Source organism: Physeter macrocephalus, chromosome 5 (genome assembly GCF_002837175.3).
Source record: "Physeter macrocephalus isolate SW-GA chromosome 5, ASM283717v5, whole genome shotgun sequence".
In the NCBI taxonomy this organism is placed as follows: domain Eukaryota; kingdom Metazoa; phylum Chordata; class Mammalia; order Artiodactyla; family Physeteridae; genus Physeter; species Physeter macrocephalus.
In genome coordinates this window covers 78,868,066-78,894,509 of record NC_041218.1, presented here as the reverse complement: position 1 = coordinate 78,894,509, position 26,444 = coordinate 78,868,066, and the positions used below count along the sequence as shown (strand labels likewise).

Here is a 26,444-nt window from a genome sequence, read left to right as displayed (position 1 = left end):
AAATTAAATGCCTGTGTGCTCATATAACAGCCTCTTCATTCCACCTTTATAGTTCTTATTACACCATTTTGAAATAGTTTAGTCATCTCCTGCACTGTACTATGAGCTCCTTGACAGTCAGGGTATCTCTTATTGTTCTGTTTCTCAAACTTAGCTAATGGTAGGCATTCAGTGAATGTTGTGAGTGAATTAAATAACCGTCCCTTGTCTTTACATGTGAAATATTTGGAAAGCCAGGTAGTCAACAACACAAAAGTGTGATGTTTTAAAAAATGGCACCTTTGTTCATAGTTCCTCAGTAGGCGTAGAGAGGACCGTGAGTCTCACTTGCACAACTGGCTTTAGTTGACATAGCAAATCAGTAAGAAGATTATTTTACAGTCATTACTTGTTGAAGATTTTGTTTTCTTCTTGTTGGTTTGAAGATTTTGAGATTTTTGTTTTTGTTTTGTTTCATTAGAAGCTGATGAAATAGACTCAGAAGATAGTATTGAACCTCCACATAAAAGGCTTTGTCTGTCTTCTGAGGATGATCAAAGTATTGATGATTCCACTCCTTGCATATCAGTTGTTGCACTTCCACGTAAGTCACTGAGTATTAACGTAGTTTCCTTCTGAATCAAAATTTAGATTCCAGGAGATTAAATTGGCATTTCAAGGTAGACTTGGACCCATTATTTTTCTCCTCTTAGTCCAAAAAACCTCCTTTTAACCAGCAGTTAATGAGTGCTTACTTATGTGCCAGGCATGGCTCTGAATACTTTTACATATATTGCCTAGTTTAATCTCTCAACCGTTTTTTTAAATTGCCCCCCACTCCCGAGAGCCTTTTTAGACATTTTTTTCATCATCATGCTCTCCCCCATGAAATTGTAATACCACAAATACACGGTTGTTGTTTTTAATGTACTATATATATATATATGTCCTTGCTTTCTTAATAAAGAGAATAAGATCTTTTCACCTCCTCCCAAGAAGCATATTCACCCTCATTGAGAAAGCACTCTCTAGAGTGTTCCCTATGTTATAAATGAGAAAACTAAGGTATAGAGAGGTGTAATAACCTGTCTAAGGTCATACCCAGGCATTCCGGTTCTTGTAGTTTATGTTCTTTTCATGTGGTATATGGCTAAATGGAAGTTAGACCGAAGCCTAATAAGTTTATTCTCATTAAGAAAGTTCTTAAGGGACTTCCCTGGCGACCCCGTGTTTAAGACTCTGTGTTTCCACTGCAGGGGGCACGGGCTCGATCCCTGGTCGGGGAACTAAGATCCCGCATGCCGCACAGCGCGGCCAGAAAAAAAAACGCAAAACAAAGAAAGTTCTTAAAATGTTTATATTCCAAGAGCATTTAGAGTAGACTGGATTTTAAGAAGATTTTGTATTTTGGGTGGGATACTGTTGGTGAAAGACTACAACCCACCAACTATTATGTTAAATTATATTTCTGGTTTGTTTAGTAAAGAATATGGAATCTTGTTGAACTGTGGTGGCCCTCCAAAGCTGGAGTAGATATCTTAGTCCTTGGCGATGGGGTTGGGACACAGGGCTGTTGGGGGCACTCTCTGCACAAAGGAGGGTCTTGGAATATCCACGAACTTTTATTTTGCACTCAGCATCAAGCAAGATCACATCGTCATCTAGTGGAAGAAAACTAAGACTAGGTTTTCATTGTGGAAAATCATGTCTTCATAAGCAGATACGTACTCTGTATTTGGAGTTAATTGCTTATTGAATTGAGCAGAAAAGAAACCATATTATATAAGTTTACTATGAGACTGTTGAGAAATGGTGTTAATGTTAATATTGCTAATATTGCTTCCACTTGTGGAATATACAAGCATAATGTATTTCTAATTAAATGATCTTTCCTTCTAATGATGATTCATGTGATTTTTAAAACTCTAATTTGACTCTTATTATGTTATGACTCAATTTTAGAACATGATTAGCCTATCTGTACAAATACAATCCTATATAGACATTTTCTAAGCTAGAATTTTTTTTAATTTAGATATAACTGACATTAACATTATATTAGTTTCAGGTGTACATAATGATTTGGTATATGTATATGTATACCAAATCATTATGTATATATATAGTAAAATGTTCAGCACAATAAGTCTAGTAACATCCTTCACCACACAGTTATCAATACAATTTTTTTTTCCTGTGGTAAGAACTTTTAAGGTCTAATGTCGTAACAACTTTCAAATATACAGTACAGTATTATTAACTGTAGTCACCATGCTGAACAGTACATCCACACGTTATAAAATAAAATAAAAATATTTAATTAAGCCAGAATTTTTGAGTGATTTTTTTGACGTAAATTTTGACTGGTTAATTGATTTGGTTAGAGTGCCTTGAACATTATTGTAGGTTTGAACTACACGATATTTTGTTCTGTTTTATGGTGTGTTGACATAAAAGCACATGAGCTGTTTGATGTTGGGTCATAGCATCACCAAAGAGGACATTCTGGAGCCTAATTTACAATAAGACTGAATTTATGAAGAGTGGCTTGAAGTTCCCTGGATTTATAAAAAGTATGTTGATAAAATCAACTTAGGAGGGGCTTCCCTGTTGGCACAGTGGTTGAGAGTCCGCCTGCCAATGCAGGGGACACGGGTTCGTGCCCCAGTCCGGGAAGATCCCACATGCCGTGGAACAGCTGGGCCCGTGAGCCATGGCCACTGAGCCTGCGCGTCCGGAACCTGTGCTCCACAACAGGAGAGGCCACAACAGTGAGAGGCCCGCGTACCGCAAAAAAAATAATAATAATAATAAAAATCAACTTAGGAAAGTTTCTACATTAAAAAAAAAAGTCACTCAAAAGCATGAAGTCCCGTATCCATCACCATCATCTGGGACTGATTAAATGTACAAGTAATTTATGCTGGACTTCATGGAGATGAATATTAGTTTTAATGATTTAACTTTAATTTTAATATTCAGGTTTTCTTTACATGCTGTATAAAACTGATAAAAAGTTATCTGTCTGAGCCTTAAAAGTTCTCTTAACTCTCATGTTAATCAGTGTAGATAACTTACCACTTCTTTTTGCAATCATCTACACACATTTATTCCATTACCTATTCATCGTTAAAACTCTTGGTGATTATTCGTTTAGAGGATTGTTGGAGTTACTAAGCCTCTGATTCCTTTTGTTCTTCACACCGCTTCTTTTGTCATTCCCATACCACTCTTACCATGGCCTATTAACTGGAGTCTATTTGTAATCTACTTCAGATTTTGTTTTCCTACCACTAATTTCTATCTTCCAGATTACTTCCTCTCATACTTTGGCGATCCTTTGCCCCACTGGGACCCATTGACCTTACCACTTTTAAATGATTCCTTCTTCACTCATATCTTTGTTTCTTCCTTACCTAGTTTCAGTTTTCATGGTTAATTGTAATAATCATTGTCTTGCATTTACCCTCAGATCCTTTTTTCCTCCCCTCACTTCATCATTCTTTGATGAAACCACAACCCTGGTTCAATTTGTCTGCCTATTTATGTCTATACTGGTACAGCTAACTGAAAGAGATTGGAGAAAAACAGCACAAGTAAGCTGACCAGTCTCACTTTAAATTTATGATCATTAACTTGAAATGGGCTCTTAATGTTGCCTGCCAGTCATACCATACTTATCTAGTGTTCTTTCTCCCACTCTAAGATGACTGTTTAATGCATTCTGAAATCTCCAATACTTCTTCCACCTTTTTCACTCTCAACTGATAGCCTTGCTTCCTACTTAGAAAATTTAAGTGGCCAGAAAATAATTTCTGTAAGTTTCCACTACCATAAATACACACTGACTTGTATCTATGTCCATATATTCTGTCTTTGCACCCAGCTAAGGCCAACCCTTCAGTGTACTAGATCCCACCCCCTTTGTCTACTCAAGGACATAGTTGTAGCAATTCTTTCCTTTCTCCTCTGAATCATCAATTTTTCATTCTCTATTGGATTATTCCCATCAACGTTTACAAACATACTATAATTTCTTCTTCAAAACGTCCTGGGGCTTCCCTGGTGGTGCAGTGGTTGAGAATCCGCCTGCCGATGCAGGGGAACCGGGTTCGCGCCCCGGTCCGGGAAGATCCCACATGCCGCGGAGCGGCTGGGCCCGTGAGCCATGGCCACTGAGCCTGCGCGTCCGGAGCCTGTGCTCCGCAACGGGAGAGGCCGCAGCAGAGGGAGGCCCGCATACCACAGAAAAAAAACAAAACAAAAAAAAAACGTCCAGTTTGCCCACTTTGGGCTCCCATCCAATTTCTCTCCTTCCCTTTAGAGCAGAGTTCCTTGGAAGAATTGCCTATCCTTGCCTCCGTTTCTTCTTCCCTTGTTCCGTAAGCCCACTCCAGTCAGTCGTTCACCTCTATCACTACACCAGAACTGTTCTCCCCATGTCTCCAGACACTTTCTTTTTTTTTTTTTTTTTTTTGCGGTACGCAGGCCTCTCACTGTTGTGGCCTCTCCCGTTGCAGAGCACAGGCTCCGGATGCGCAGGCTCAGCGGCCATGGCTCACCGGCCCAGCCGCTCCGCGGCATGTGGGATCTTCCCGGACCGGGGTTTTGGCAGGAGTAGCTTCAGAAGAGGTAGAACAGAAACTAGAGGGCACTGGATTGAAGAGTTACTGATTTATTACCTCTTAGCTCCAAATTCACCCTTTGTGCATGCTCTGAAGCTTTGTCGGTAGAGGGCGCTGGAGAGACACTGCAAGAAGAAAGGGTATTGTTTCCCCTGCGGCACCTGCTGCTTCCCCAGTGCCCAGCTCCTGCAGCACCCAGGGCTTCTGCAGCCCTGGACAGCAGATGGCAGCTTCCCGGAGCACCAACTGCTACACCCCAGCTATAAAAGGCAGCTTTATACAGTGCCATGTGTGTCGGGCAGGACACCTCCCTATGAGGAGCTATCCCTCAGCACCCTAGAGCAGGGGTCAGCAAACTTTTTCTGTAAAGGACCAGAGTAATAGTTAGGCTTTGTGTTCCACTGGCCTGGTCTGTTACAATTACTCAACTGCCCTTGTAGTGTAAATCAGCCACACACAACACATAAACAAATGAGTGTAGCTGTGCTCAAATAAAACTTTATGGACACAGATTTTTATTCCATGTAATTTTCACATATCATGAAACGTTCTTTAAATTTTTTCAACCATTTAAAATGCAAAAACTATCCGTAACTCCCAGACTGTTTAAAAACAGGTGGCAGACTAGGCTGCAGGCTGTAGTTTGATGACTCCTGCCCTCGAGAGAAAATTTTTCCAGTAAGTTCCACAAGAGAGATTTTCAAAAAGTTCTGCCAGTGCAGCACCACAGCAACTTCTCTGCTCTTTATCAAGCCATAATGCCCTCTCCCACAAGGTCTGGATTCCAGCCCAGGGTGTGGGTCTTGGCGGAAGTAGAGGGTCTCTTCTCTGGGTGCTGTCTCAGCCCTGGGGTGGTGGCTGTTCCTTGTATCTGCTATTGTCTTTAAAGTTCTCATTACTTTCTACTACTAATTTTTGTTGCTGTGTAACAAATTACCACAAATTTAGCATCTTAAGACAATAAACATTTATCACCTCACTTTCTATAGGTCTGGAGTCCAAGCAAAGGGTGACAGGGTCTTTTCCTCAGGGTCTTGAGACTGCAGTGAAAATGTCACCAGGGTTGCCATCAGGAGCTGAGGTCCTCTTCCGAGCTCACTGGTTGTTGACAGAATTCACTTCCATGGTTGAGGGACTGAGGCCCTCAGCCACTAGGGTCGGCCTGCCATTTCCTGATAGGTGACTCTCTCCAAAACACAGCAGTTTGCTTTAAGGCTAACAGGAGGGCACGTCTATTTCTGCTTTTTGTCTCTTACTTTTAGGCACTCTTTCGTAATCTCCCTTTTAATTGAGTCAAGTGATGAGGGATCTTAACTGCATCTACAAAATCCCTTCACCTTTGCCATATAACTTAATCTCAGGGGTGATAGCCTATCATATTCACAGATTTTGCCCATACTCTAAGGGAAGAAATTACATAAAGCATATGTATCATGGGTAAGAAATCTTAGGGGCCATCCTAGAATTTGCCTACTACGGAAGGGATAAAAATCATAGGTAAATGTTTAAATCTAGTTTTTATATTTTCTTTAATGTTCTTTTCATAGTGTTTTTAAAAATTTCCTAAGAAAAGCAAAATATTTCAGGATACTTTAACTTCATATAAAATGTGTTTGTACCATAATTATTCAGTTGAAAAACTGGTGCTTCTAATTCAACCAACCATGGAATTCATGGTTCACAACATTCTCCATCAATTCTGCCTCAAGGTATTAAGTGTCTGTCAAAATGCCACTTTGACTAAAATAGAATCTTAGATGCATGCAGAATAAAATTGTTTGGTTTTTCTGTGTAGATGTTACACACTACAGGGACTTCCCTGGTGCTCCAGTGGGTAAGACTCCGTGCTCCCAATGCAGGGGGCCCAGGTTCAATCCCTGGTGGGGGAACTAGATCCTGCATGCCGCTACTAAGAAGTCCACATGCCACGACTAAAGAGCCTGCGTGCCGCAACGAAGACCTGGCACAGCCAAAACAGATAAATAAATAAATATATATTTTTTAAAAGATATTTAAAAAAAGAAGTTACACACTACAGATTATAAATTTTATATTGAATATACATGATTATAAGGACTCATGCAAATTCTAATTTGTAGCTAGCATTCAGAGCATTTCTTAACCTATTATTTGTATACTATGAAATTTGATTCAATATGATTCAAATGAAGTTAGGAAACTCATTTTTTAAATGTTTTATTTCATAGTTCATAAAAAACATTTATATGTACAAGACTCAAAGTAGACAGAAAGGCAGCTATTTAATCACAAACAGACGAGACAGTGGTCACTCAGACTCTACTGTGGAAGCATATTTAATGCATACCCTTCAATGTTACGCATAAATAATTCAAACTATGCAGTTCAAATTCTGGGTTTTATATCAGATCTGCTTATATATGACACTTGTGGTCAAATTTTAGGATTAGTAAAGTCAATTTCAAACTGCTTATATTTTGAGTACAGGTTTAACTGTTACAAATATATGACGTTAACTAACACAATAGTGGTCTTCAAAGATCTTCTCTTTGCCCCATGTTCATACGTTTGTAATCTGAGTCTGTTTGCTAATTTCCCTTCTATAGTTACTCTTCAAATTAGTGTTATGCATTGAGTTCCCTATGCATTTCACCCATCTCCTTTATCTGAAATAGAGGGAAAAAGAAAAAATTAAAATAATTTTGGACCCAGTCTTTTGTTCATTCTGAAAATAGCTTAAAAAACAAAAAGGAAAGCAAGAAAATTCTCTTCCACATTTATGACTTAAATTTTTTTTAAAAAAGGTATATTACAAGGAAGCACACATTAAGTACATGATCCAAATTGCTTTTTAGAGATAAGATGGCCAAAGTGACAGGGGGAAGTAGCAGGTAAGCTAAATCTTTAAGAATGGGTAATATTTTTGTTAAATGTAGAACATTTTTAAATATAGGAAGAACCAATTCATTTTCTATTACGAATCTTTTACTTTATGGGTGAGGAAATTGAAGTTTAGAATTAAATGATTTGTCTGAGATCGTACAATTAATCATAGGCAGAACCGAGACAAGATGATGACCACTACTACGGATGGCAAACATCTTGCTGTGCGGCAAGCATGGGATCGAAACTTTACACAGATTACTTTATTAAATCCTTACAGTGGGTCTGTACTATTATCCCCGTCTTACAGATAAAGGAAACATGGAGGCTTAAGGGAAGTTAAATAACTTGCCCAGCCAATAAGTGGTCAGAATTCAATATCATCTGGTCTGCTATGGAACTCGTGCAAGGAAATTTAGCATTGTGAGACTCTCCCTAAGACCCTAAGGACTATACTACAAAGGGACTCAAGTGTAATTGAGACCTGTCAGTGTCTGGAAAGTATAGGGATTATTAGGAGTAAGAGATTAAACAAGGGCCTTTTAATTAAATAATCCACTTACCTCAGCTTTCTCATATTTTGCCATTCTTTTCTTTCTGGAAACAACCTATATGGAAGAAAAATGATTACTATTTGAGGACTGCTACCCAAACAAAAAGTTAGTCTAAATTGACACATATGCTTTTCATGTACACAATTCTGATATGAACAAATTTAATTTTAAAATCTATCCGTAGACATTGTTTCTCAAATGCACTGAGAAAACAATGAATAATCTTTAGTGAAATTTAACAGCTTAGTGTGCATTCTTCCACATCTTTTTCCATCCTAATACAAATATATGAACATAAAAATGGGATCATGAAGAGTATCATTTCCCTTGTTGCACAGCCTGTATCCACATCACAGGAATCCTTCCAGATCAAAAGCTATAGACCAGACACTTTCTTTTTTTTTTTTTTTTTTTGCGGTACGCAGGCCTCTCACTGTTGTGGCCTCTCCCGTTGCAGAGCACAGGCTCCGGATGCGCAGGCTCAGCGGCCATGGCTCACCGGCCCAGCCGCTCCGCGGCATGTGGGATCTTCCCGGACCGGGGCACGAGCCCGCGTCCCCCGCATCGGCAGGCGGACTCTCCACCACTGCGCCACCAGGGAAGCCCTCCAGACACTTTGTTGTTGCTAAATCCAATGGTGATTTTTTTAGTCTTTGTCTTACTTGATCTGCTGACAATTTTCAACAATTCTATCACTCCCTTCTCCCTGAAACATTTTGTCACTTGGCTTTCAGGGAAGACATTTCTCTAGTTTTCTCTCTGTCCATTCCTTCTTAGTCTCTTACGCTGACTTGTCCGCATCTCCCCAACCTCTAAATGTGGAGTGCCCCAGGACTCAGTTCTTAGATTGCTTCTGTTTTCCATTTTTACTCACTCCCTAGAATTCATGGTTTTTAAGTCCTGTCTCTGGTAATGACTCCCAGATTTATTCCAGTCCAAACTTCTCTTGACTCTAGAGGTTTAGTGGCTATCTGAAACGAATATGTTTAAATCTGAGCTCCTGAAACATCCTACATTTTTTAACTTGCTTCTTCTACAGTCTTCCCCATCTCATTAATGGCAGGTACATTCTTCCAGTAGCTCAGATAAAAAACTTTAATTCCATCGTTGACTTTTCACTTTCATATTTGGTTTATCCGCACATCCTATTGGCTCTGCCATCAAAATGTATCCACAATTTGAACTACTTCTTATCACCCTCACTTGCCTTCACTCTAGTCCAAGCCACTGACCTCTCTTATCTAGATTATTGAATTAGCTTCTTCACTGATTTCCCTCCAGCCTGTGCTGCCCTTCAGGCTACTTTCCCCTTAGCAGCCAGAGTGATCCTGTTAAAATAAAACTCAGTTTATACCACTCCACTACTCTAAATCTTCAAATGGTCAACCCACTGGAAAGAGTTAAAGCCAAAGTCTTTACAGTGGTCTGTGAGTCCCCACACAGTATCTTGTTTGGTCTGCTCTGGCCAGCTACACTGTCCTCCTTGCTGTTCCTATGAACAATCTAGGCAGGCCCTCATCTCAGAGCCTTTTTGCACTTGGCTTTCCATCTGCCTGAAGTGCTTTTCCTCAATATACCTGCATGATATATGATATATGGACTTTATGGATAAAGTCCAAGTGTTGGTGACTTTTCCTGGCCTCCTATCTAAAATTCAAACACTTCCCCACTAGGCTATAATTGCCGTGAAGGCAGAATTTTTGGGTTTTTTTTTGTTTATTGTTGCCGAGAACAATGCCTAGCATGTATTAGGTGCACAGTAAATATTTGTTAAGCAAATATATGTATATGAATGTATACACACACAAACATATGTGTGGATATATTGGCAAGGAATATGTTAAGAAATTAGATGATCACATACTTGTTCCTTGGGTATGTTTTTTAATAATTAGAAGCTGCCATTATTATTCTGGAGTTGAACTGTCCTTTTTCTTGAAGTTTCAGAAAATGATCAGAGCTTTGAGGTGACCATGACTGCAACCACAGAGGTGGCAGATGATGAGATTACTGAGGGAACTGTGACACAGATCCAGGTATAGTAAGTCTTTTTACTGGATACAAGAAGATTATCCTTTACACATACCTTAGGTGATAAAATGATGAGAATATATTCTGTCTGACAAAGGAGCAACCAGAGACAGAGGTTGGACTTATTCATTCAGATTTCCAGTCCCCACATATGTGAGTCTCAGAATTGTAAGCAACAATAGAATTTTAAAATTCATTCCCTGTAGAGTGGTTCACATCTGTTGAAGCAGATGATGCGTGGGCATTCTTTATCCACTTGGAGTGATCTCATTTGAGCTGTTAAATAACTTTAAATTTTATCTACCAGTTATATATGATATTGATTGGGATATAAAACTTTTTAAGATAAGTTTTACCCAGCAGTTATCTGTAGTGACAGATTTAGAATGGCTCCATGTATTCTCTGCCCTAATGTGAATGAAAGCTGGTTATTTCAAATAGATTTTAATTATAACAGTTGTAGTTAAGGTAGTTCCTTTTGGTGTCTGTAGGACTAGATACATTTTACCGCATGTTAAGAGGTTAAATAATAATTAGCCCTTTTTCCTACATGAACTTTGTCTCAAGAGTTATTTCTGCCAAAAGTAATCAGAATTCTTTGCTGTCTTCAGTAACCAACAGCTTAAATATATTTTACTTGTAAGTTTATTTCTGGCTGATTGTCCTTTCTTTTTACTAGCTTGTCCTTTTGCTTCATCTCTTCATTTAATAAAATACTTTTAAGTAGACAGTAGACATTGTACCATTATTTTTCATATGTGAAGCATCACAATGACCCTTCAGTTAAGAAGTAAAGTAGTTACAAGTTGATATGTAACATCAGGGACTAAGGACATCTCAGGTAGGTGTACTGTGCATGGTTTGCAGTGGGGAGCTTCAGAGTGGTTCCAGAATGACAGGATTTCCAGAGAAGCAAGTCTTCAAAATGCTTCAAACAGCTTTGAGCCAGGCTGGAGATCTCATAATCTACCCTTGGGTTTCAGTGGGAATTTGGACAGAAATTTTTTTCTAAACCCTCGGAAATAATAGGGCACATTCTTTTTTCAAAATGGGTCTTGTCAAATTCATTTCAGATTCAAAGACTATGTAGTCTCACTTCCGTTCCATTTTTAGCACATTGAAAATAACTATATACATATGTGTGATTTGGTTTACAACTTAGTTATTATAAGAATTATTTACTTCATTTCATGGCTTTTCATGTTTAACATTATATGGTTTAAGTAATAATTGTAAGTCTTCTTCAGAAAAATTTGAGCCATAAGGCATTAAGTGTTTGCCCAAAGACAGCGATTAATTGGCATGACAGGTTTATTTGTGAGATTCATAGAGTGGGCTTTGCTGTATATTTAGACTCACTTTGGAAACGGTGATTTTATTCTTTTAACGAACTAATTAATATAAGAGATCATCTCAGGATATTTTCTGCATTACATTTCTTAAAAGTAGGTATTATATGTATCAAGGTCTTTTGGTAGGTCTCTGTATTGCCCTTGATGAATAACTCCTGTGTCAAATCTTACAGAATTGTGATCTTCATAATATAAGAGGCCTTGGATATCATCTGTCTAGTCTGTCTCAATTCTCAGCTTTATAAAATCCTCTTAATCTTTAAAAGAAAAAGATCTAAAATGTATATGATGCGTAAATACAGGGTTATAAAACTTTTCATGTTTGTTCCAGTGATTTCTAGCTTTTGCCTATGGTTTTAAAAAACAACATTTTTATAAATACAAAATATTCATTACCACCAAATATAAAAATAAAGTAGGTGACAGTAGAAGCATGGCTTTTCTCCTCATTGTGCTTTGATTGTTCATGGAAAGTTTCTCTGTTTTCGAAGTGAGATGGGTTTCATATCTTCTTGAAAGTAGAGATCCAGTTTCTGCCTACTCAAAAAACAGTTCAAACTTTGTTAGGACTTACCTCCGGAAAGTGACATAGGTTAGTAGTTGATCCAATCCAGAGACAAAACTGGGTTGAGTGGTCACTAGGCATGTGACTCTCCCCTTATCCTGGTCTGCCTATAATAGGTTCATACTTGATATGGTAGCACTGGTGCTAAATCTTCTTCACTTACACTATAGCTCTCTTTAGCCCAAGGCCAAGTCTCTTAAAAACAGCTTTGTTCCTGCAGAATTTGCTGGATTAGTTATGTCCATAATTCAAAATGTACTTGGTGAGCTTCCCTGGTGGCACAGTAGTTGAGAATCCGCCTGCCAATGCAGGGGACAGGGGTTCGAGCCCTGGTCCAGGAAGATCCCACATGCAACTAAGCCTGTGCGCCACAACTACCGAGCCTGGGCTCTAGAGCCCACATGCCACAACTACTGAAGCCTGTGCGCCAAGAGCCCGTGCTTTGCAACAAGAGAAGCCACTGCAATGAGAAGTCCATGCACCACAACGAAGAGTAGCCCCCACTCGCCACAACTAGAAAAAGCCTGTGCACAGCAACGAAGACCCAGCGCAGTGAAAAATAAATAAATAAAATACATAAATTTAAAAAACAACAAAAGAAAATGAACCTGGTGATAGCTTCATAAATATACTGAAAGCCACTGAATTGTATACTTTAAAGGGTGAATTTTATGATGTGTGAATTGTATCTCAGTAAAGCTTATTTTTTAACTACACATTTCTCATACAGACTGATTTACTGCAATAATAATAGAAAGTAGTACCATATAGTTCTTTGAAAGAAGATACATTAAGGAGGGTAGGAATCAGCTCTAGAGGTTGGCTGAAACAAAGTTGTCAGTAAACAATAAGCAGGTCATGATTTTGCAGTAACATCTTTTGAGTTAGCCTGTTAATCCTTTAGATTTAGCAACAGATTACATTACAGATGACTATATATTTAGGTAGCAAACTACCTGTGAGGACATGAATAATCATGACAACAACCCCAGCATTTCCATTTTATTTTATATATGAGTTTGTTTTACATATATAAATATACAAGTGGCTTTGAGTATCCTGTATTAATTTAAATGCTTAATGGAATCTTAGCCAATATTCTCTAAAATTCAAGCCACTAGTACTGACTTATTTGCTTAAATGAAGGTCGTATTTTGTTAATGCAGATAATTTTATTTTCATACTGTCTTATTAAAAGAGCAAGAAAATATTTGTCTTTATAAATTCAGTATAATTTTATTATATCTAAAACAAATGGATTTCACATTATTAGAGTTTTATAGTGCTTAGCATTACAAACAAAGATGAATCAGGTTGGGTATTAAATCAGGCTGCTACTTTTTTTTTCTCTTTTACCTTTTCAAGATTCTACAGAATGAGCAACTAGACGACATATCTCCCTTGGGTAATGAGGAGGTTTCAGCAGTTAGCCAAGCATGGTTTACAACTAAAGAAGATAAGGATTCTCTAACTAACAAAGGTAAGAGGTGCTGTGAATTCTAGTGTCCAGTGGAAAAAATGGACATAAAGAAGAGCTTGTAGTCATAAGGATTCTGAGTTGGGCCTTCATAATTATGGTTGAGTAGTTACAGTAATTGAGCCTTTCTAATTAAATTTGGCTCTGAATGGGACCATGAAACCAATATTCATTTTTCAATAGTTGATCATTAGTTCTCTGATATGAAGTAGGTTATAAACAGATGCACAGTGGTGTCATTTAAAAGACAATTCAGTTATTGCTTATGGGAGTAGAAGTCAAGCCTTTTTTCAAAGTTCTGCTACTAACTTTGGTCTGATAAGTGGCTTAGAGGTTTAAAGTAACAGTGTTTATAGTGCTGCTGTGCTCATAAGGATTGCTAGGAAGTTACTACAACAAAGTGGAGGTTGTGTATATGCCACTCTGAAGTAAGGAAAGGAAACAAAAAGTAAGTAAATTGATTGTTTTCAACCACTGTACAGTAAGTACTCATTAAGAATAAATTATTCACTCGGTATCCAATATATTATGTTCACCTTGTCCTAGAATCTTTTATACATGTTTTTTTGCCCATAAAATTTGTTTTTCACTGGAGAAATTTTTCAGGAAGTTTTGAGGGTGATTTGGCTTTTGTACTTATAAGTCCTATACTGCTGAAAGGATAAGAGATGTATCTAAGAGGAAGTAATATTTTTTATGAATCTTTACTTATCATTATCTATTTAGTAGGGTCAAATGTATTCTTAAAAACCAGAGGTCACAAAAGCAACTTTACCTGGGGATTTTTCAGACTTCAGATGAGTGAGACATTAAATTAGCTACATTTTATTCCTCTCAAGGAATAATATTTTCTATAGCATTACTTGTTTTCTTTTAAAGGACATAAATGGAAGCAGGGGATGTGGTCCAAGGAAGAAATTGATATTTTGATGAACAATATTGAACGCTATTTGAAGGTATCTTATGGCATATTTTTTTGTTTCACTAATTTTTTCATCGCCAATTGCAAAAAATATCAAAGCAGCATATTGTATATAGTACTTAGGAGCTTTTCAGTAATTATGTAATGGATGACTGGCTAATATGTTGTAGATTAATAATTCTCAGTTGTATGATTACAGTATATTTTTAAGCACATTTTGAATTCTCAGTTTCAAATAGCTTTATTGCTTTAGTTAATAACCCTGAAGTTTAGATAAAATTTTAATAGCCTCTCAGAATCTTAAAGCCCCATCTTTTCAAGCAGGCTATAAATTAAGGTTTAAATTTATGTTGTGTAAAGTCTAAGTTATGCATCTTCTTTGAATGAGTTTATGACATCACACTAGTCTTTCCCCTTTAAAAAAAAAATTTAGTTCATTTTCATATTCAGGCTTATATCCTTTTACCTTAGTCATCCTTTTCATTAAATGTCTGATGAAAACAGAATTTTTGAAGCACTAGAAATGTGAATTGCTTTAACAAATAGTGTTGGCTTTCAAATGCCTGCCAGCAGTCCATGTGGAAATTCTGAAAACAGGTGAAGAATGATATAAGGCTCTGTACCCTGTGAGTGATAACTTGTTGTTAATTCTGCATGAGAACAGAGAAGGAAGAGTTTATTCTCAGGGTTAGGACAGTTATGGAAAATATTTGGAAGAGCAGGATTTGGCTGAGTTTTAAAGAAAGGGATGGGAGTTAGGGGTAGAATAGGGCTGGAGGGAACAGCTTAAGTAAATGATGAGCATTGAGGATTCAGAGTTCAAACCCAGAGTATGTTAAATTAACCCCTTTAACCTGAACCAAGATAATTAGCTTCTAGAACTTGGGCTTTGAAGTCCAGACCAAAGAATTAGAATTCTATCCTATAAGAAATGAGAAGAACTGGTAACTCAGTTTAGGGAGAGTTCGGTCAGGTAGATCTGTGCTCTTCTCAAGGAAATCTTTCCAGACTTGCTAACCATCCCAGTAATGGAGTTATGTTCAAATAGTGCATGTTTGAGATGGAGACCATTGCCATTATTTGGGAATGGGAAGTGTACAGAGTTTATTTAACTATTCTCCTATTGTTTGATACTTAGTTTATGTACAATTTTTTACTATTTTAAATACACTGCTGCCTAGAATGTACATGTTCCTAAGCTTAATTTTAAGCTGCACTCCTCCCAAGCTATACTTTATAAATTATAAAGAGTAAAAAACTTTAATTCTTTATTAGTGAAGAAAGATCTTTCCCATCAAGCTAATTGTTTTAAGAGATACAGAAATATAGTGACCATTGAAATGTATCTAGAAGTGTATTAAAAGTTGTCCACTGATCACAAACACTTAAGTTAAAATTGGAAAAATGCTACAGGTTTAGATAAGGCAGCAACGAATTGGTAAAAACACTGAATTTGGGGAATTAAGAAGCTGGTTTCTTGTGTAGGAGATTGGAGTAGATGATTTCCAAGGACTCTTTCAGCTTTATGATTAAGACTTTTAGATACCCATTTCAGGTGACCAGGTGAGAGTAGTAAAGGACTTTACTACAGTAGTTGAAATAGAATTGGCAGGGAAAGGCAGATAAGCAAGTAGTCTCTAAGGAAGCCTGGTGACTGAATATTGGTGAAGAAGGAAAATGAGGAGTGGTAATAATTAAGGGTTTTTTTTTAAATTGAGGATGTTTGGGAGAATGATGATAGAATTGTCAGAAGTAGGAAATGTCCAAAAAGATGTACTGATCTTGGGAAAAGCTAATTAGTTTGATTTTGATTTTTGAATGTGGTTTCCATTATGTGGAAACAGGAACATTGTGGAGCTATTTTTAAACCAATTAATTAGGTGTCATATATTCCATATTTTGGGTAAAAGGATAAGGTATTGTCACAAGCAACAACAAAAAAAAGGGCAGAAAAATCTTCTCATCTCACTATAATATCATCCCACAACACAGTGCCTTGCATGTAGGTACTTGTAAATATTTAGGTTTAATTGTTTGCAGAACTGAAACTGCGTAAAATAATTTTAGAAAAGGTTCTAAAATTTTGAAGTTTTTACTGTGAAGTTTAATACATTCAGAAGAGTGTTTAAAATGCATATCAGTGTAATTTTACCTGTTTTGAAATTTACGTAAGTTGATTCATTCTCTGGGTATTCTGTAACTGGCTTCTTTTGTTCAATATTGTGATTTTGAGACCCATCCCCTGTTGATTTTTTTTTTAGCTTTCATCATGCAAATATATATACATAATTTACACATTCTACAGTTAATGGTCATTTGGGTTCTTTTTAGTTTTTTGCTATTAATTTGTACAAATCTTTTGGGTGTAAATGGTATTTTATTATGGGTTTAATTTTTATTTCTCTGATTACATATTTTTATATGCTTGTTGGCCATTTGTGTTTCCTCTTTGAAATTCCTATTTGTGTCTTTTATCAGTTTTTTCTGTGGGGTGGTTTATCTTTTTAATTTTTGTGACATTCTTAATGTATGCTGGATACTAACGGTTTTTTGGTTGTGTTACAGATATCTTGTCCCAATTTAGTGGCCTGTCTTTTCCTTCTCTCTAGTTATCATTTGATGAAAGAAGAGTCTTAATTCCAGTGTCAAAATTATCATCTTTCTACTTCTGTGTTTTTGCATGCTTGTTTAAGAAATCTTTCCCTGCCTCAAGGGCATAAAGATATTCTCACGTATATAGTTTTGCCTTTCACACTGATTTTTTTCCTGTGGGTATGAGATAGGGTTTCAGTGTTACTGGGTTGTGGTTGTTTTTGTTTTGTTTTGTTTTGTATGGATGATAATTGTCCCAGCATCATTAGGGAATGTCAGTCTTTTCCCAGTCTACAATATCCATTCTGTTCTACTCAAACTTCCACAGATATGTTTCTAGGTTTTCTAATTTGTTCTTAGGTTCAGTTTCATACCTGCACCAGTACAACTCGGTCTTCAGAAGTCCCAATATCTGACGGGGCAGGTCTCTTCCTGAGTGTCTTGGCTGTTCTTGGCCCTTTGCTCTTCCATTATAAATTTAGAATCAACCTGCAAAGAATGAAAAACTGTTGGAATTTTTATTGGGACTACATTGAATCTGAATCAATATGAAGGGAATTAACATCTTTGTAATATTCTGACTTCCTCTTGAAGAACATTTTATAGCTCTCCGTTTTAATTAGTTCCTCTTTAATGTCAGTTGATAGTTTTATGTTTCCTCCATAAAGGAATTGCATAACTTGCCTAAGATTTAGTCTTAATGCTTTTTTAATTTTGATGCTATTATTAGTGGGAATTTTTTAAGATTTTTTATGAGCTTTGTTTAGAAATACAAATGACTTCATTGATTTTGTAACCAGCATTCTTGCTAAGTACTCTTAAATAATTTTTTATTATAGATGTTTGGGTTTCTACATATATAACATCTGTAAATGATTCTTTTCTAATCTTTATGCTTTTTTAAAATTGGGGTATAGTTGTACAACATTATATAAGTTTCAGGTGTACATAGTGATTTACAATATTTAAAGGTTATACTCTGTTTATAATTATTACAGTCTTTATGCTTTTTGAATGTTGGATTTTATGATTGCTCTTTCCATACCTATTGAGATTTTACTTTTTCCATAAATCTCATGTGATTAATTACTAATTTTTCTGAAATTAATACAAACTCATATTCCTGGAGTAAGCTTACTTTTTGCATTGATTATTAACCTTTTTATACATTACTGAGTTCAGTGTGCTAAAATATTTTTAGGATTTGAGGGATCTATTTTAATGAATGAGCTTGGCCCGGAAGATCTTCTCTGAAACTCCCCTTGTCTGGTTTTGCTATTGAGATTATGCTAGCTTAATCAAATGAGTGGGGAATTGCCCCCGCTTTTTATCTTTTTTTTTTAATATATAAATATATTTATTTTTATTTTTGGCTGCGTTGGGTCTTCGTTGCTGTGTGTAGGCTTTCTCTAGTTGCGGCGAGCGGGGGCTGCTCTTCGTTGCGGTGCGCAGGCTTCTCATTGCGGTGGCTTCTTTTGTTGCGGAGCACGGACTCTACGTGCACGGGCTACAGTAGTTGCGGCTCACGGGCTCTAGAACGCAGGCTCAGTAGTTGTGGCGCATGGGCTTAGTTGCTCTGCGGCATGTGGGATCTTCCTGGACCAGGGCTCGAACCCATGTCCTTGCTTTGGCAGGTGGACTCCCAACCACTGCCACCAGGGAAGTCCCACCCCCTTTTTATCTTTAGGATAGTTTAAAGTCAGAATTATGTTTCTCTTAATTGTTTGGTAGGATTTACCTGTAAAGTCATCTTGGCCTGGTGTTTTCATTGTGGGAAAATTATTAATAACTGATTAAATTTTCTTCATGGTCTGTGTTTATTAGATTTTCTTTCTCTTCCTGAGTCAGTTGGTAAGTTGACTTTTTCTAGGAATTCATACATTTATATACGTTTTCAAATTTATTGCCATAAAATTTTCATAATGTTCAATTATCTAATCTCTGTAGCATCTCTCCTTAGGCGTCATTTTTCATCTCTAATATTGTTTTGTCTTTTTTTTTTTTAAGTTTTGCCATAAGTTTATCTTTTTGTTTTTATTTAGTCTCATGGATCTTTGCAAAGAACCAGTTTTTAGCATTGCTCATCCTTTCTATTCTTGATTTGATTATATTTTATTCTTATGATTTCTTCCTTTTCTACTATTTAGATTTAATTTTTTGTAATTTTAAAAGGGGTTGGCAGGACTTTATTGAATTATATACAACTTATTTTTGGAACATTTAAGTATCATTGTATTATCTCTTGCAGCATTTTAAAGTTTATATTTGACTTATTAATGAATTATCAATATGTTATTTTTCTATGCCATTGATGATTTTAACATAAAAAAACTTTTAAAAAGCATAGTATATCCATATGCATTTTATCAGAAATCCCTAAATCAAAGAAATGTAACCCATTTAGGCACGCGGAATAAAAGATGCTACAGAAATCATCTTTGAGATGTCAAAAGACGAAAGAAAAGATTTCTACAGGACTATAGCATGGGGTCTGAACCGGCCTTTGTTTGCAGTTTATAGAAGAGTGCTTCGCATGTATGATGACAGAAACCATGTGGGAAAGTATGAAAACTTGTAATGCTGCATGTTTTCATGTAATTTAGGGGAAATATTTAAGGAACTATTTTTTTTTAATAAAATTATGATCAAAGCCTTAATTGGAGATAGTTATGAATTACTGTTGAGTGATGTTAGTATTTTTATTCTCCAGGTCCATGTTGTAAATACGGTGAAACCTCATTACAATAAAGCCTCTTTTAGAAATTAGAATCTAAATTACTTTATGTAGGTTTAAGACTTAGCTGACTTAATACATCAAAGTCTGCTTTGTAGTAAAGTAACATTATAAAAAGTATAGTAGTGGTTAAAGATTTAGGAAGTGTAAAAAGAACTCTAAATTCATTGGTAACATTTTTCCTATTCATTTCTATAGTATAACATTTCCTAGGTCAGTGACTTTTTTTTTTTTTAATAAAACCAGAGTAGAAAATAAATTTCTGGATATAATGTGTGGATTTCTGTTATCGGTAGTATCTGTGGGAAGCCATCATATCTTCAATGCAATGATAATATGGTGTTGTTGACATATTTTAAATTTCTCTTTGGGAGCTTTAGGTTGTAGTAGTGTGGCTTACTAGATACTGCTTTTAAAAAGAACATTGCATTGGCTATATTGAGTACTTACCCACTAAAAAGAAAGCCTTTACATGAGCAAGAATTTGTCAGTTGTCCACGCATGGGTAGAGAAAATAAAGAGAACTTAAAATTTTTCAGTGACTTGTGAGGATTGACCATAGATTTTCTTTTTAGCTCCAGTTTACCATGTCATCCATAAGTCTTTCAGAATAGCTATGATATTAGAGTACCTAAACCTAACTGGAAATAACGCAAGAGTTAGGCAGCATAGGAGAAAATATGTTTTAAATGTTGAATTTTCCTAGAGAAAATTGTTACAGTGCTCACTTTTATTATAGCTTAAAGTATTTGTTGGGGTTTTTTTTAATAGAGGCATTAATTTTGATTTTTATTAATCTACTTTGAAATCGGTTACTTTAAAAATGTTATCAATAGGCTAAGTGACTTAACATTTGGCTCCCTAAGTGAAATTCTGATTTTTATTGTTTTTTAGTATTCTTTGTTTAATTGATCTTTTAAAAATTTCTTTAAATTTCTAGATACACACCTGAAGAAATTGAAAAGCTCAAGGAGTAAGTTTAACTTTCTTTTTTCATTAATTCTGATAGTTGTGTTTTAATTTTTTAAAATATTTTGTGTTTTCTAAAGTTTTACTTTGAAAATGTCAAGAGATTTTTGGTAGACTGGTATAATTTAATCCTGCTGTTAAGCATAGTTGACCATGTAAAGAACTTATCAAATCTGTATCTGCACAGAGTAGCCATGTCCATAAGTTGTCTTCTCTTGTTGTTAGCAACTAAATGTAATGCGTCCTTAGACCACTAATAGGGGTTACAAAAGAGATTAGATCGCCATTCTTGATGACCTGAAGACTAAGTCTGGGGAACTTACATACCAGGATCAAAACCAGGGTTGTGCTAATGGCTTACTTTAGAATGGCGAGTTGGCAAATGTTTCACTGACTGTCTGGGCTGACTCTACCTTATACAGTCTTATTTTGCAGGAAACATAATTTTGGGACCATAAAGTATGGGTTAATGGATTGTATGGATCATGAAAAAAAAACCCGAAGGCTGATCCTGTTTATGATAATAAGGACTTGTGAAACTGTTTCAGGTGTCTGAGAAGAGCTTGTTAGGAGTGCTCAAAAGGGAAAAATCTGGGGATTGCCTGGGAGATTGTGTCAATAACCTGAGGGGAAATTTGGTCTTTTTTGAACACATATCCAAGTTACTTATTTCTTCTCTGACCCAGGAAAAAGGCAATTGCTGCCTGTTTTTTTTTCACCCACAGACAACTGTGGACCCCAAAAAAAGGCCACACTTTCAAACTTTGGCTCTCAAAGTATTGCTGCCCACAACTTCCAAACCAGTCAAATGGGAAGAAGAAGAATGAAGAATAAATGATGAAATTAAAAGGGAGAAAACAGTTGAACCAAATGCTGATTGGCAGACTCTTGTTTTAGGCTCCGGATAAAGCATGGCAATGACTGGGCAACAATAGGGGCGGCGCTAGGAAGGAGTGCCTCTTCTGTCAAAGATCGGTGCCGACTGATGAAGGACACTTGCAACACAGGTACTGTGAGTGCCACTGGTGTTTTTTGTCACCATTTGAGCGTCCTGCCCCTTCAGATACTGCTTTCTCTTCTGTTCTGAAAAGAGATTTGCCATTCATTGTAGTTGAGGTTTTATTTTCTAGTGTCCTTTTTCTTCAGATAGACCCAACTAATCCTTTGTTTTTGTGCTCTGTGTAGTAAGGTGATATTTTTCACAGGCACACATCCCCTCAGTTTCAAAGGTTTTATTTAGGTCTAGCATGTTTCCATTTTGTAGCAATTCAGAACTGCTGCTCCAGTTGGGGAAGTCACTAAGGCATATATCTAGGAAGTAATTTTAATTTAAGCCCATCTAACTATTGAACTTATGTTGGTAACAGCTTATCAACTCATATTTATGAAAAACTTTAGTTCTAGGCAGGTCCCAACTTAGGAAGAAGCTGTGTTCCAGAGGTTTGTATGTATTTTGCTTATTTCAAATTCACAGTACATTTTTCCATAGAAAAAACTCGTGATTGGTATTTCAGTCCCCAGGCCAGACAACAGATGCCCAATCAATTCGTAATGTATACAGATGTACTAATTGATGATAGATACTGTTAAACCTAACCTTTATGACCAACAACAGTATTTAGGCTCCACCACCAACTCTCACTTACCTTTCTGAGCCTGTTTCCTCTATAAAATGAAGAAGTTAGAATAGATGATTTCACAGTTCCCTTTTTAGGTCTAATTTTTTCTGCAGGATCCATAATCTATGCTCAGTCTTTTAATTAGAAAAATAGTTCTCAAGCTAGACTTGAGCTTCCAGGGAATATAATTTTCATCCTCACCCCCTACCCTGCTGAAGTGGAGTCAGGAATGTTTCCTCCTTAACCACTCCACCAGCACTATTACCTATAAGGCACTGAAAACATAAATTCCACCAACTCTAATTCTGTAGTGAATGACAGCTTAATGAATGAAGCAGGAATGGGAGCTTTAGATTTACAATGGGACCCCAGAGGTTCATGTAAGACACTGAGTATAGAACCCGTTTTGTGAGCATAATGGAAAAACAACTGTGCCATTCCCTGATTGCCAGCCTGAGGGAATGCTCTGCCTGTTAACTTGCCTTGTTGCTATGTATCGTTTTGGATCAGGAGTTTTCTCTTTGGACCACTCCAGGAGATGGCAGTCTGAGTTTCCCCTTCCTTTTTTGCCATGCTAAAATAGGAGAGCAGGACTTTGTCTTGAATCCATGCTATCCAGAACTATGCCTAGCACATAGATATTCAGTATATATTTGTTGAATGAATGAATGCCTGAAAGGCAAGCACATAGCCTTTTTGAAATTTTCCAGAAGTTTTCAGCTACTAGTAACAAAATGGAAACAGAGTGGAAGACATTTTTAAGAGGTTTTCTTTTTTTTTTTTTTTCCTGTTTTTCTGCTTAAGCTTTTCTAAGAAAAAGACTAATAGGAACATGTGATATTAATGGGTTTATGAGTTCAAAAAAACTGAAATAGAAATATGTGTGATTACCAGTCTCAGACTTAAATTTTATCACAGTAGCTTGGAGTTGGGAAAGGAGATGGTATAAACCTAGTTTTTATTTTTACTGAAATGGGTGGGAAGCCATAGGTGTTACTCTACTTGTCCCTCCTCTTTCATTCCTGTAAGTAATGGTCCCTATTGAGCTTATTACTTCACTTCTGCAGAGCAGGGAATCTTAGGTGGGACTAAGAAAAAAGTATGAATTTTTGTGTCCATCAAGCCATCAATGGAACACTTCCCAGTTCGGACTTAATACAACTTGAGAAAATATAATTTTTTTCTAGCTATGTTTTGAGTGGTTTTTCTTTCCTTAAAGAGTCAGTCAGTGCTTTCTATTAGGATTCTATATTTTCTTTTGTAGTACTAAGAACCTTACTGGGTTAGTAACTGTCTTAGCAGGTATATGCAGGTTTTCCATGTTTCATTCAGAAATAATTCTAATACTACTGCATACTTCCCATCAGTCTTTTGAAATACAGGGCTGAATCTGATTTGCAAAATAAGGAGAAGGTAGCAGTGGTAGTCTGGATGATTTCCTTCTTTCAGGGAAGTGGACAGAAGAAGAAGAAAAGAGACTTGCAGAGGTGGTTCATGAATTGACAAGCACTGAGCCAGGTGACATAGTCACACAGGGTGTGTCTTGGGCAGCTGTGGCAGAGCGAGTGGGTACTCGCTCAGAAAAGCAGTGTCGTTCTAAATGGCTCAACTACCTGAACTGGAAACAGAGTGGAGGTACTGAGTGGACCAAGGAAGATGAAATCAATCTCATCCTCAGGTTTGTGTCCTCAATCTTTTAATAACAAAAGCTGCTTAATTGCTGTGGCTATCTAGATTGGCTTTCCTCTTTTGGTTTCCATAGATGCCTAATGTCTGAAAAGCATCGTTTCCATAGAGAGCCACTGTTTAAAATCCTAAATATTTCATATTGAGCTCTTTTTTGTTTTGTTTTGTGTTTGTTCCTTTTTTAGTGGATTTAGTGCTCGTGTAAAGTACCAGATTGAAGGCGTGGAGACTGAAGTCCTCTCTATATCCGCAGAACAGGTATGGCACAGGCAGCGGCAGTGCAGCTTTTCCACTGTCCCACCAATGTGCCTCAGTCCTAGCCAAGAGGGACCATGTTGAGGGTAAGAGGGCTATCAGTCTCCATGCCCTTCAATCTTTGGCTACTATGCTAAGATTGCCCAGTCTACAGTTACCCCACACCTTCAGATTGGACCAAATTAGACACTTGCATTTCATACATATCCAAAAATAGATTTAAGATAATCCCAAGTTTATTTTTTACATTAGTTGGTTTAACCATTAAGACTCAGAAACTCAAATTTTGGGTTGCTGCCTGAGTATTGTTTTTATCTTTTTATCACTTTGAGTTTTGTTTTTAATATAGTTTTTTCCAGCTAGTCATCTTTATAAATAGTTCCTTTCTAAGTAATTTTGTTTATTTTACAAATGGAAAAGCTCAGATCTAGGAAATAACTTATTATAACACACTATAAAACATTGTAGAACACTATACAACTAAAACTGTCCTCATCTTATTCTAACCTTTAGCTTTTCCCTTTCCTTCACGGTGCTTCATCTGGTTCTGACCATTTATGGTACAGCCCATTGGTGGTGGTACCATTAACAAGGCTGCTACTGTGATGTTTCATAGCTCTTAGCTCTGGAAGCAGGTCTGCACTCCTGCAGTCCATCCTTTCCTATGTACCTGAACAGTAGCATCTCAGTGACACAACCTGCCATTCCCTTTATTGCCAGTGCCATCACCTGTAGTTAGAGGAGGGTTCTTATGGAGAAACAAACATCTAACAGATGCTTATTTTGTAACTTGTAGGATAGCAGAGCTTGATGTAGCTGATGAAAATGACATAAACTGGGATCTGTTAGCAGAGGGATGGAGCAGTGTCCGTTCACCACAGTGGCTTCGAAGTAAATGGTGGACCATCAAACGGCAAATTGCAAACCATAAGGATGTTTCATTCCCCGGTAATGTATTATTTGCTTCTTAAGTCCTTCCTTTGTCTTACCATATTTAGTCCTCACGGAATTAGAGGTTAGAAGTTCTTTGCCTCAGCTGAAGAGATATGAATCATAGTAGGTTTTTACTTCAACCTCTGCCCTATTTCTTTGGGTAACTGTCTTACCCTGAGAAGAGTTGATATGATTTATAATTCTCAAAGCACCAAAGATAAACTATACACATCTACACACATTCTTATCCTCTCACATAAACTATGAAGAGGAAATAAATTTTACATGAACATTTTCACTGTTTACAAAGATGTAAGAACTTACATTTAAATCAACTTTTACGAATTGAATAATTTCAAATATCTTAACTGGGTTAGAGAAATTCTGTGGTGATTTATTTTGTAGAACAAAAGCTTGCAAATTTCTAATTTCATTTGTTATGTAAATCTAGAGATCTTAGGTTTGCTTAAGTGAGATATAGCATACTTTCCACTTCACTGTCTGCTTTGTTCTTAGACACGGAACTAAATTGTACAGTCTGTATGATTTAGGTAATCAGATTCCCTCCCATTGGTATAGTGCTCCAACTTCCATTTTTGCAAAGGAAAATTAAATGCTGAGGAATTTGGCTTGATGAAAATGTGATTTTTTTTCTTTAAATACCCAGTTATAAATTTATTTTACACTTTAAAAATTATAAATTCTGGTATAACCAGGAGAGTGAATGAATACTAATGTAACATGAACCCAGCCAGATTGCAGCATTACCTGAGAGGATTGATGTAGTTTATCATGATTAGTAGAGGAATTGGCTTTCCTGTACAAGAACTCAAGGCAGTTGCATACTGTTTGGAAAAGCTCAGCTGCTACTCTGGAGTTGTAAGTTAGACTCACAGCCAACTGATTATGTTCTTGCAGTGGCTAAAAAGTGCCCAGGGTTGGGGGAGGGAGAGTAGTAGACTATTCGTTGCAGAATGAAAATAAGTTAATTAGCATTACCAATATTCTCCCTAAATAATAAGAATTTTATCAGGAAGTCCTAGGACATAGAAAATGTCTTATTTCCATGTTCCTTACAATGGCTATTAATTCATCTTTGATGGCAAAAACAATATCATGTTATGAATTTTTTAAATCTCTTTTGACGGATGTTTCCAAAAGTTACCAGACAGGTTGTAGTTTTTAAATATTTTTATTGTTATTTTGGTAAGATCACATATCCAGTATACAATTATTTATTCCAAATACTTTCCCTCCTTACCCCCCACCTCCCTTGCTGCTTAGATGGT

The 26,444-nt window shown here is 36.6% G+C and overlaps 2 protein-coding genes across 5 annotated transcripts in view; one reads left to right on the top strand and one right to left on the bottom strand.

Moving 5' to 3' along the window:
* Nucleotides 1-26,444, top strand: part of DMTF1 (cyclin D binding myb like transcription factor 1) — a 45,918-nt gene that overhangs the window by 11,631 nt on the left and 7,843 nt on the right. For all 3 annotated transcript variants that reach the window (XM_007118152.3, XM_007118150.4, XM_028490124.2), the window contains 9 exons: nucleotides 461-583; nucleotides 9,962-10,056; nucleotides 13,334-13,448; nucleotides 14,325-14,401; nucleotides 19,364-19,521; nucleotides 20,634-20,666; nucleotides 21,560-21,669; nucleotides 23,731-23,959; nucleotides 25,019-25,170. In XM_007118152.3, the coding sequence (XP_007118214.1) occupies nucleotides 461-583; nucleotides 9,962-10,056; nucleotides 13,334-13,448; nucleotides 14,325-14,401; nucleotides 19,364-19,521; nucleotides 20,634-20,666; nucleotides 21,560-21,669; nucleotides 23,731-23,959; nucleotides 25,019-25,170 (1,092 nt within the window). The remainder of the gene's footprint in view (nucleotides 1-460; nucleotides 584-9,961; nucleotides 10,057-13,333; nucleotides 13,449-14,324; nucleotides 14,402-19,363; nucleotides 19,522-20,633; nucleotides 20,667-21,559; nucleotides 21,670-23,730; nucleotides 23,960-25,018; nucleotides 25,171-26,444) is intronic.
* Nucleotides 11,367-26,444, bottom strand: part of TMEM243 (transmembrane protein 243) — a 44,994-nt gene continuing 29,916 nt past the window's right edge. Inside the window, exons 5-6 of one of the 2 annotated variants that reach the window (XM_028490125.2) lie at nucleotides 17,334-17,448; nucleotides 11,367-11,940 (exon numbers count right to left, since the gene is read on the bottom strand). In XM_028490125.2, the coding sequence (XP_028345926.1) occupies nucleotides 17,356-17,448 (93 nt within the window). In that variant the 3' untranslated portion in view covers nucleotides 11,367-11,940; nucleotides 17,334-17,355. Of the gene's footprint in view, nucleotides 11,941-17,121; nucleotides 17,449-26,444 lie in introns of those variants that run through there. The other variant, XM_007118149.4, reaches the window with a different exon arrangement.